At 44.0% G+C, this 12,013-nt stretch overlaps 2 protein-coding genes across 2 annotated transcripts in view; both read right to left on the bottom strand.

Annotated features, from left to right (window-relative positions):
* Positions 1 to 7,759, bottom strand: part of LOC146346562 (mas-related G-protein coupled receptor member H-like) — a 40,567-nt gene extending 32,808 nt beyond the window's left edge. The window contains exon 1 of the mRNA XM_084848722.1: positions 7,675 to 7,759. The gene's annotated coding sequence lies outside the window, so the exon portion shown is untranslated. The remainder of the gene's footprint in view (positions 1 to 7,674) is intronic.
* On the bottom strand, positions 1,782 to 7,757 carry LOC146346563 (proto-oncogene Mas-like). The gene is made up of 2 exons (XM_084848723.1): positions 7,675 to 7,757; positions 1,782 to 4,966 (listed from the first exon to the last, which is right to left on the bottom strand). The coding sequence occupies exon 2, from the start codon at positions 4,529 to 4,531 to the stop codon at positions 3,533 to 3,535; it is 999 nt and encodes a 332-aa protein (XP_084704849.1). The 5' UTR covers positions 4,532 to 4,966; positions 7,675 to 7,757; the 3' UTR covers positions 1,782 to 3,532.
* Positions 7,760 to 12,013: the final 4,254 nt, after the last annotated feature.

Raw genomic sequence — 12,013 nt, forward strand, 5'->3', positions numbered from 1 at the left:
TGGCGGAATTCTCTGACATCCCTACCTGGACAATGTCGGAAAAATAGGTGCAGGGATTATATTTGGATTTTCTTTTAAAGGGAACTGCCAATAACATTTGCATTACTTGGAAGAATTGGATACAAATTTCAAGACTCATTGCCCCATCAGAGGAGATCATGTCTGCCAAATGCTAGCCACAGAATGCTAGCCACAAGGTTTTTTGTGCAAGGGTGGCCTTGACATTTTGAGGTCTCCAAAAGAGGACATACTTATCTCCCTATTTTCCTTGTGGACCTGTTCTGAAAATTACAGACAGCCTTGACTTGTCCCTAAGTAACAAACCAGCCAATTTTCAGAAGGGCAGGTGCAGCAGTCCATGTGGAAGGGGTGTTCTCCACTTTGGGGGAGGGAGTGATTGGCTTTCCCTTCCCTTCACCCCTTCCCCATTAGTTTTTGGATAAATTGGTATGAAAATGCACAGGTCGTTAGAAGTGTCGGTCAGGCAAGAAACCTGCAAAGTTTCTGAAGGATATACATTCATGCAAATTTATAATGACTAGAATTTATTTACATTTCACCAATGATAGCAGCAGGGGAACATGGGTAGGAAGGTGCTATTGCATTCATGTTCTGCTTGTGGGTTTCCTGTGGACATCTGGTTGGCCACTCTGTGAACAGAATGCTGGACTAGATGAACCTTGGTCTGATGCAGCGCAGCTCTTCTTATATTCTTAGAGTGCCTCTGAGCATATGCTTTTTTGTTTTAGTCTTTGAAAAAAGGAAACTTTACACAAAGGCCATTGGACCTAACTGTCTGAACTTTGGCAGGCTCAGTCAACTCCATAGTGGCTGCCAGGTCTCCAATTTTCATGCACATATGTGGAAGCACTATCTCTGTCTATCTATCTATCTATCTATCTATCTATCTATCTATCTATCTATCTATAAATCTATCGCTCTTTGCTTTGACAGAGTTTCTTGAAAACAGCAAAATTTACCTGTAACTAGCACAAAAGCCACTGGACCTAACTGACTGACATTGGGCAGGTTCAATTAGGTCCATGGGGGCTACCGGATATCCAAATTCCATGCATTTATCATGCAAACTAAAAAGGTTATGGCCATTTCTGTTTTCCAATGCAAGTCAAAGGTAGGGGTGTCAGAGAATTTCGCCACGAATCTCGGGGAGGCTGAATGCCAGCGCATTCGGCCTCCCTAAATCAGTGGTGAAATGGTCTGCCATCCCCCCGCCCCCCCTGGGACGGGACTTACCTTGGGCGAATCTCCCTGGCGGCAGCGGCTCCGGCGGCGGTGCGGCAGCGGTGCGGCGGCAGCCAGTCTTCCAACCGGCTGCCACCGCCGCCATTTCCAGTAAAAAAAAAAAGTGATAGGCTACGTAAAGATTTACGTATTTACGTAGCCTGAGTAAAAAAAACAAAACCGCGCGTATGCAAATTGCGGCGCCCATGGGCGCTGCCATTTGCCTTCCTTATTTTGGCACGTCTAGTCTACGTAAACATTTACGTAGACTAAGGTGAAAATAAGGGGAATGCAAATAGCGTAGAAGCTACGCTATTTGTGTTCCCCTTATTTTCGCCATAGTCTACGTAAACATTTACGTAGACTAGACGTGCCAAAATAAGGAACGCAAATGGCGGTGCCCATGGGCGCCGCCATTTGCGTATGTGCAGTTTTTTGGTTCTTGTTTTTACTCAGCCATGATAGGCTACGTAAACATTTACGTAGCCTATCATGGCTGACTGCAGGGACGCAAACGGGGACGCATTTGCATTCCCAGCCGGCCAGGATTCGCGGCAGGTGATACGGGGTGCCTCCCCCCTGGCCAGAATTTCGGTGGGAGGGACGGAGCCCCTCCCCCCCACCGCAAATCAATTTCGTCATAAGGTAAGTGACTTTTGTACATCCCTAAATTAGGGAAAATGTAAAAAAACAAAAAGGCAATAAGGACAGGTCAAAAGATCCAGGTCCCAGCGCAAAAAAGAGCCAGGGCCCATGCACAGCTGGGCCTAATGACGCCCTTGCTTGCCACACAGGAAATATCACGAGATAATGAATGGAAAGTATTTATAGAGAACAGTAGATACACAAGATTCGGTGGCCTTGTAGGCCCCTTCCAACCCTACTATTCTATTCTAAGAATATTACATACAGAAATAAAACCCGAAACATGTGATTACAGAGAAATTACAATTGGATAACAACAAGGCAGGATGACAGTTACATACAAAGGTTACACCATGAAAATTCTTGTGGAAACCTACTGAAACACAAATACTAAATCAGTATTGGAACATCAAATGAAATAGTTGTGACATACAGCAGTTATGGTAGGCAAAATTAGCAGCACTTTGAACTGTTACTTAGGTGTGTTACCAACTCACTGGTAGGTGTGTTACCAACACACCTACCAGTCCAGAAAGGGTAAATAATGGAGCTCATGAAGTTTCCAGATATATAAACAGTTTAATGCTGAAGACTGAGGGAAAGGGGAGGGAAAATGCAAAGGGAAATTATAGCTACCCATCCCAAGCAGAGATCTTAGGATCATGCTCATGTGAGCCCAGATGAAGATCAGAAGGGATAAGACTTAGGGTTGGTGGTATAGGACCCATCAATGTCCAGATAGTGAAAGAAATAGTGCAGATAAAATGTGAAGAAATGTTTTAAAAGGGAAAAAAGGGTGGTGAAGTCTGACCTTACCAGTGACTAAAATAAATCAAAATTGTAGGGGATGAGGCAAAGGAATTTGTTCTAAACTATTCAGAAGCCAAGCATCCACCCCCAAAATGCTAGCTCAGAAAAGCTGGCAAGGAGCAGCTTCACAAACTGAAGGAGAGACATGGCCAAACTAAGAAATCCCTTCTTCTCAAAGAAGACAAAGAGCAAGCGATGGCCCCAGAGGACCCAAAACAAGCAAAACACAGTGAAATAGGGAAGCCAAGCAAAGAGTGAAGCTAAGTAAAAGGGGGGAAATACAAGTAAAACAAACAAAAAAGAAGTGAAGTGAAACCCATCTTCTAGGGTGCTTTTTGATCGACTGGCAGTGGCAGCCCTAATTTTGGGGGAATCTGACTGGCATTATCCTTCTCCTCATTCGAATTCTGTTCTAAATTAGTGCAAGGGAACATTCCAGACTTATAGAGGTGTGTGTCATAGGCAGTAACAAATGTAAATTTTCCTCATACTGGATTATTTTTCCATGGCTTGATCACAGCTTTGTCAGCATGGTTCTCTTTTCTGGCATCATTTGAACCAATTTATGTTTCCAAATAGTCCTCAATAGCAGACCCGTGTAGAGTGAATTAGACTAAACACAATGTTACCACCAGGACATGGCTGAGCATGGCAACAATCCTTTTAAGGAAATGTGGGACCAGCTCTGCTTTTTTTTTCTCTGTATAGAATCTGTGGCAAACCTACGTCCATTAAATTGGCTTGCTTTTCATGTTAGATTCAAACATCCAAAGGATTCTACAACATCAGGAGAGCTATATGTAAAAAGCTTGAAGCTTTCCACTCTTATGAAGCATCATAACTGTGTTTGATGCCTGAGTTCCAGTTGCTTTCTACTCTCTTCCTCTTCCTTGAAAACCCTCTGGAGTATGACCTTCATGCTCTCCCTGGACCGAGTTCTCTTGTTTCTTCCCACAAGGACATAAATCAGTGGGTTCACACTACTATTTAGGGAGGCCAACAAAATGCCAAAATCTAACAAATAGAGATATTTAAATGGGAGAAAAAGCAGCATACAGTAAATGACAGTCAATGGAAAAGCCAAGAACAGGAAGAAGAAGAGTGTGAACAAGATGACCATTAAAAGCTCTCCTCGCCTTTTTTGTTGTATCTTAAAGAAGATTTTGATGAACAGGGTCACACTGGAGACAAGCATGAGCGGGAGGCAAAGTAGGGCAGTTATGATAAGTAGATAATGTAGGGGAACAATTTCAGAGGCCGTTGCAATGATGACAGTGAAGTGAATTCCACAGAGGAGGAAGGAGAGGACCCATATGAGGACACACAGAGTGGTGGACAAGTGTGGTGGGCGATGGCACCGATGCCAAATGGGGAAGAGAATAGCTACACACCTGTCTGTGCTGATGGCTGTCAGAAGAAGTTGGCCAGTGGAGTATAGCAACGTAAAGAGGTCTTGAAGTATAGTATTATAAAGAAGAGGCATGAAATTACTCTCAGAAAATTCTTGAAGAATACTCTCTATGCCAATTGAGATTAAGACAGTGAGGACTCCGAAGTCAGCAACAGCCAGATTCAGGATATAGGTGGTGAAAGAGTTCCTCTTAATGGAGAAGCCAAGAAACCAAATGACAGTTCCATTCCCCACCAATCCCAAAATACAGGTAATTATCATTAAGTCAATAATAATTAGTTTGTAAGGTAGTACTTCAAAAGCTGAGCTTGTATTATATCTGTCATCAAAGTCAAAGTACTCAGTATAGTTGTATGTGAAATTTTCCAGACTAAAATTTAGTTGTTCAGGGAACATGGATGTCAAATTGAAATTGGTCCTCATATTTAAATTTGCTTTGCGGGTTCTTGTTCCTGCTTCTTGTAGAGCTCTTCTTCTGCTCTTCTTCAGTATTTGCTCTGTATCTAGTACGAATGTCAATTCTTGATATAATTAGTTAAGATTACATGCTTGTTGTTGTTGTTTCAGTTTTCCAACATAAATTTCTGGAATTGTGTGAAATTTCCCATCAAGACTTTATTCCTAAAGTGTAAGATCAAATTATTTCCCCATAATTTTCTCATGGATTACTGGTCAAGAAGAAAAACATCTGCATGCAACAACAACAACAACAGCAACAACGAGCCTGTGTGGAAAAATCGCATTTTTAGACCCATTTCATGCAGTATGGACTCAGGGCTGCTCAGACAATAGGAAATCCGCAACAGTAGCCGTCAGCTTGTTCTCATGCACCCAGAGTCATTGCTGTGCACCAAAATGCTGTAGGACAGAATGGATTATATTAGTTTCGTTCTGTTATTAATGTGCAGATCCTTTATGTTATGGATTCCACTCCAATTCTCTTACGATAGCAGAATTTCAGAACATTGAAAATAGATATATTCCTTTGGGATCTATAGCTGTTTTCTTTTTAGGAATAATTAAAAATGGCATCCCAAAAGTAACATATGTATGTATTTTTGCTGTCTTTTCAGAGGAACAGACCATCTCTTCACCCTATGATCTCTGTCTGGATACATTAGCGGTGTGCACCAATCACAAAATTAAGTTTGGATACCACCTTGGCGATTTGGAAAACAAAGCAGTTCGGCGCTGAATGATTTGGAGGCTTTCTCATATGACCAGGGTCAGAATCTGAGTCTCGATTTGGAAATACAGAGTTTTGTGTGACCCCTTGACTATCACTGGAAATCAACAAAGGATAACAAGGGTTTCTCTCTCTCTCTCTCTCTCTCTCTCTCTCTCTCTCTCTCTCTCTTTGTCAGGTGTGGGTAAAATTCATGGGCAAATTAGTATAGACAAATTTGTACAAGATTTTTTCTGCTATGCACCTTCCAAGGGATATGTAAGATACATAGATGGATAGATGAGAGAGAGATAGAGAGAGAGAGACCGACAGACAGGCAGACAGGAAGGCAGGCAGGCAGGCAGGCAGGCAGGCAGACACAGAGAGACAGAGACGGGGGGGCTGAGAGAGAGAGAGATAAAAATAGGGAACTACAAATAACGTGCTTTTCTTGTTGGCCAGATTAGATGGAATTTGTAGAGCGAGTTGCCCCTTCTGAGGGAATCAAACCTACAAAGTTGCAGAGGGATATGTAGGGATGTACGAAATGTACCTTTTGATGAAATGTGATTCGAGGAGGGGGGAGGTGCCCCATCCCTCCCCCCCTGAAATTCTGGCCAGGGGGGAGGCGCCCCATCCCTCCCACTGCGAATCCTGGCCGGCCGGGTCTGCAAATGCATTTGCGTCCCTGCAGTCAGCCGTGATAGGCTACGTAAATGTTTACGTAGCCTATCATGGCTGAGTAAAAAAAAGCACAACCAAACCGCGCATATGCAAATGGTGGTGCCCATGGGCGCCGCCATTTGCGTTCCTTATTTTGGCATGTCTAGTCTATGTAAACATTTACGTAGACTATGGCGAAAATAAGGGGAACACAAATATCATAGACGCTATGTTATTTGCGTTCCCCTTATTTTCACCATAGTCTACGTAAATGTTTACATAGACTAGACATGCCAAAATAAGAAACGCAAATGGCGGTGCCCATGGGCGCCGCCATTTGTGTATGTGCGGTTTTGTTTTGGTTTTTTTACTCAGCCATGATAGGCTACGTAAAGATTTACATAGCCTATCACGGTATTTTTTAAAAAAATCTAGCCGTGATAGGCTACGTAAATCTTTACGTAGCCTATCACGTTGTTGTTGTTGTTGTTTACTGGAAATGGCGGCGGCGGCGGCCGGTCAGAAGACCGGCCACCGCCGCTGCACCACCGCCGCACCGCCACCAGAGCCGCCACCACCAGGGAGATTCGCCCAAAGTAAGTCCTGTCCCGGGAGGTCGGGGGGGCAGACCGTTTCGCCACCGATTTCGGCCTCCCTGAGATTCATGGCAAAATTCTCTGACATCCCTAGATATGTGCAGAGAGTTTTGTGTAACAGCAGCATTTACAACGTAGCAGTTTCCAAAACAGGATGCACTCATCCCCCTGCAGTTTGGGGGCATTTCTTCTTTGAAAATGGCATACAGCATAGAGGTGGCCCTAGTTAAGAAACCTGCAACATTTAAAAAGGATATGTGAAACGCTTTTTGCATGGAAAGAGAGTATTCCGTTGGGGCAAGGTGATTCACTTTCCCTTAGCTCCCTCCATGGGACAAGTGCAGGGGCTAGGGAATTGTGCTGAATCAAAGACAGGTTAAGATTTTTGTCCTGATTAATTGGGACCAAAGTCAGAGAAAGCACCAAAGGACAGGCCTAACTGATGGATATGAAGTATACAGTAGCAAAGTGATTTGATGGTCAGCATTTCTTAAACAAGCACTCAGCACTACACCCTCCCAGGTCCCACAGACTCCACAAAGAACATTCCTGTTCTTGGGAGAGAGAACAAGTCAGGTGCTGTTTTCCACATATGGAGAGCTTGGGGAGAAATGCATCAATTAATGGCCACACTCCATCTGTATCTCTATGTCCCTTCAAATTAAACAAAAAAGTAATACAGAATTTTCAGGATTATTCAGATTTGAATTTGTTCGAGTTCAGAGGAGCCCTGCTTAAATTCAGACAGCTCCTGAATCTGTCTGACTCAGATTCACAAGCACCCCCTCTCTCTGTGTGCTTGTGTGTGTGTGTGCACAAAAGACAGAATATTTTTTTTGGGGGGTATTTAATGACCTCTATAATATAGAGTTGTCTATAATATAAAGAACTCAGTTTTCTATGATAGAAGGGTTTGGAAAATGGGATGTTAAGAAAGTTTGTGTAGGATCATCGGAGAGGCAAAGATAGATGAGTGAGAAAGCAAGTATACCTCTAGTTAAATTGTTCATGTTGCTCTCATGATAACGGCACTCCCTGTGTTGCAAACTGCAGAGGGGTCACGAAGAGTTGGACACAACTTAACGATTGAACAACAACAGCAACAAGTAGGCCGGCATAGAGAACTACAATTGTTTACATGCCTGTGAGTGAGTAATTGCAGATTGGCATTCATCAGATGAAGGAGCTGGAAGACCACAGTAGTCCTGACCATGTGATACGTGCTGCCATGGCAGGTGATGAGGTGACTAGCAGAGAATATCTTGAATCCTCCAAGTTCACTGGAAAAAATAAGATGTCTCATCAAACTCACAGAAACACATACAGGAGGTTCAACCATTATCTTCATTGAATCAGATTGTCAACATCATATAACCAGAAGATGCTTTTTTATCGGCTGGCAAGATATTAATAAGTGAAGTTGGAAGGAGGAGACTTTTGCCATATAAGGTTCTACAAACATAAAATACACCCTTCCCAAGAACATATTTGGCATACAGTAGGTAAGAAAAAGGAAAGTACCCACAACACTGCAACTCCTCGGCTGAAAGAGCAATGTACACAATCTTAGGCAATTTTCCAATACGCTATTTATTATTTCCTCTTTATTTGATGTGGTTACACAAAAAGGAAAATTCTGGTAAATCACTTCAGCAGCTTCAAATGGCACTCTTTCTTTCCAATTTTTCATTTATTGTTTCAAATGTGCCCCTGTTGAGGAAGGATTGCCTTTACTTTGGAACCTGATTACGACACAATCCTATGCAAGCTGGCTATGGCATACTGGGAGTCTTAGGACTTCTTTTCAGTCTAAACATGCCTAGAATTGTACCCTCAATGTCTTACACAATTGAAGGAGGGGCATAATGATAAGCTGCTTTCATATAGACTTTTTTTTTTTTTGCTGCAGATGATTCTGCTAACCTCTCTCCTTGGCAGAGCCATATGGAGAATGTCTGACATGGCAGGAATTGGCAGAAGCACCTGATTGCTCGTGGGTGCGACCTTCATGTGAGTGAGTGACACATGAAGGGGACTTGAACTGATTTTGTTTGTCCTCAGTGATGTCTGCACATAGCCCGAATTGAATTGCTACATCGGATCAACACTTAAACTGGATTATTTCATGGTTCTCTGAATGTCTTGATTGTCCTTCTGATTAAACCAGCAAGAGGAAGATAGAGTCATTTATAGGGAACAAATTGTGTTAATGGGGCAAACAATAGCCCGATCTTAAAGTTGTAAACATTGTCACAATTGAGATTTTAAAAAGATGTCCCCCCCCCCTTTTTCCTTGTGTATCAGGCCTTTTTAGATGGTAAGTTTGTGGGCAGGACAGGTCAGCTTTCTGACTGAGTATTAGCCTCATAGGGAGCTTTTTTTGACTGAGGAGAGAATAAGTAAATACATATAGGTATAGTCTTCTTGAAACATAATAACGTTCAATAAACAAAACAAAACACACAAAATAGTTTGTGTTAAGTGATGTTCACGCGGGCTCCAAAATGCTGAGAAATTATGTCAATTAAGAGCCACATCCTTAACGGATGTATGATTTAGGCAATAATCATATGGTATGGAAACCTATGCACTGGTTATTCCATCTTCACCTTGGAGCTGGATGGTGGTCAGTGGCAGAAAGTCAGACCTAAGTCCCAGGTTTCTCCATTTCCTGGAATAGACACATGGGCCCCTGTCACATGTAGCCACACATGTTCCAAGTACCCACCTGGCAACCAACACCATTCATGTAGAAAGATAGAGAAGGAAGGGGTTTGGAGGTCATCTAGTCCAACCCCTTCCACACTTCCTTCATGATGTGGAATGGTAGGTTCAGTTGTATGATAGCTTCAGTTCCATAGGCTCCATTCACGTATTCTACACAGACAAATCTGTTAATGTTAGATGTAATAATGTTTTCTACCAATTTATTTGGAACATATGTTAAGTTAATCACTCTGTATTTCCCTCAGAGTCCTGTTGGTGGATCCCTTAAAAAATGTTATTACATTGGCCACTTTCCATTCTGGCATACATTACATATTTCTGTTAGAAGGTCAGCAATTTTACATTTGAGTTCGTTGAGAATTGTCCGATCAATATAATCCTGACCCAGGAATTTGTTTGTTTCCAATTTGTCAATAACGTCAAGGAAAGGAGTTGACACCCTGCAACTCAGAGGGTGCATATGGCCCTCCAAGACATTTACAGTGGTCCCCTGACACACCCACACCAATTTCCCCACCGCCTCTACTCTCCAGTCCTTCCCACAGACACTCTGATAGACATCACTCTTTCCCTGTCACTTCTAGCTGTGAGGAAAGAGTAGGCAAGAACAGTCTGTACAAGGATAATTGATGTGTGTGTGTGTGGGGGGAGTATCTGTAGGTATGTGTGCATACGTGTGCATGCAGCCCCTGACTCCTGAGCCACCATCACATGTGTCCCTTGGAGCCAAAAACGTTGTGCACCCCTGGTCTAGAATGTCATCCCTTAGCAGTTCTCTGCCATTTCACTATCAGTTTCCTGATCAATGCCTCCATTTCTCATGCTCCTCTCCTAAAAAACTATCAGTTTAGGGAAGTGTTTACCCAGCATCTTCTGTAGTGAAGACAGAGACAAATAATGTTAACAGCTTCTGTGTTTGCCTTTGAGATGATTCTGTTTGCAGCAGGACAGCCAGAGAGTTCGGATAGTTATATCAGCCATCTGATACGAAGCCCCGAGCATGTACACATGCTGGGCAAAGGCTCATGGCAGATAAGTGGCAGGAAGCTGTTATCTATCAACACACAGAAATCTTGCTCACCATGCCCATGAGCTAGTGAGGCATTTCCTGTAATGAATTTTGATAAAGAAGGAAAGATACAAGAATGGAACACAGCTCATGTCATGGGGCTTGGCAGAAAATGGACTTCTTAGTAAGAAGTGCCAATTGAGGGGGGAGGCATCCCCTTCTTTCTTTCATGACTGTATCTCATGGGGAGGTGGTTAACCCTTATCCTCACATGCCATGGTCCCAAAGAAAATCTGCACCCCCACTCTGAAGCTCCTGTTAGTCCAGGAAGGAATCTTCCACTTGTACTCATAGCAGCTTCTGTCTTGTGTTTCCATGAAGGGGGTAATTTTCATCAAGGCCATAGGGTAGGGGTGGGCAGAAGAGATCAACCCCCACCTGCATGTACCACAGCCCTGATCACCCCTTCTCCTCCCCCATTGCTTTTGTTTGTTTGGTTTAAAGATAAGAAAATTGCATCCATACATTCCGCATATCATCTAGTTTGACTCCAAGCAACTGCACAAGCTAGATAATGAGGGTAGAGAAGGAAGAGAAGGAAACAAAGGTGAATGTAGAAGCATCTTAATAGGCCTTCTGATCCCAGCACCATTCAGGATGGAGGTGGATGGAGGTATCAGACTAGCAGAAGGAGATGAATAGCCAAAAGGGGAGCTTTCCAAAATGGTCTTGAGCACCTAACCCAGGGTTGGCAATATACAGTCCACAGGCCAAATACATCCAACCTGTGTGCCCCCACCCCCCAATTGGGGAACCCCAATCTAAACAACAACAGCAACAACCTACTTTTTGGAAAACAAAATGGTGTCAGTAGTAGCCACCCACTGCTCAAAGGGTCAAAATTAGGGTAATGTTCAGGAGCCCTCATGGTATCTTGTGCTGGGAACTTTGAGGATAAAATTGGTTGCATCCATCCATCATGACATAGATATACAGCCAGTGGTAATATGTCTACTGTACCATCTCTAGGGATGCACGAAAGTCACTTACCTGGTCTCGCAGCTTGCTTCGCGGTGGGGGGGAGGCGCTTCGCTGCTCCCCCCGAAGTTCAGGCCGGGGGGGGAGGCTTCCCTCCTCTCCTGGCCGAAATTCAGGCCAGGGGGGAGGCTTCCTGCCTCGCCCGGACAAAATTCAGGCCGGGGAAAAGCGCCCCGTCTCCCCGGCCGCGAACTTCAAAAGAAAAAAAAATGCCCCTGTGATAGGCTTAGGGTTGGCGGAGAATTTCTCCCCGAAACTTCGAGGGGCCGAGCGCCAACATGTTCGGCCCCCCGAACAAGTTTCGGGGATAAATTCTCTGCCCCCCCGCCCCCTGCCCCCCCCCCCCGGGATGGGACTTACCTTTGCTGAATGTCCTTCCCGGCGGCGGGTCCGGCTGGCGGTTCAGTGGGTGTTCGTCCGAGGCGGGAGCGGCAGCTGGTCTTTCGACCGGCTGCCAACCCCGCCATTCCAATAAAAAAAAAACAAAAACACCCCCGTGATAGGCTACATGACGATTAACGTAGCCTATCATGGCTAGGTCTGCAAAGTCAGCCGTGATAGGCTACGTAAATCGTCACGTAGCCTATCATGGGTGACTTTTAAAAAAAAAAAAAGTGCGTACGGATAATGGTGGCCCCCATAGGGAGCCGCCATTCCCGTTCCTTATTTGGTCGCTGTAGTCTACGTAAAGATCACGGGGGCATTTT

Source organism: Heloderma suspectum, chromosome 4 (genome assembly GCF_057233095.1).
Source record: "Heloderma suspectum isolate Gila_16-S chromosome 4, 16-S_ref, whole genome shotgun sequence".
Classification (NCBI taxonomy): domain Eukaryota; kingdom Metazoa; phylum Chordata; class Lepidosauria; order Squamata; family Helodermatidae; genus Heloderma; species Heloderma suspectum.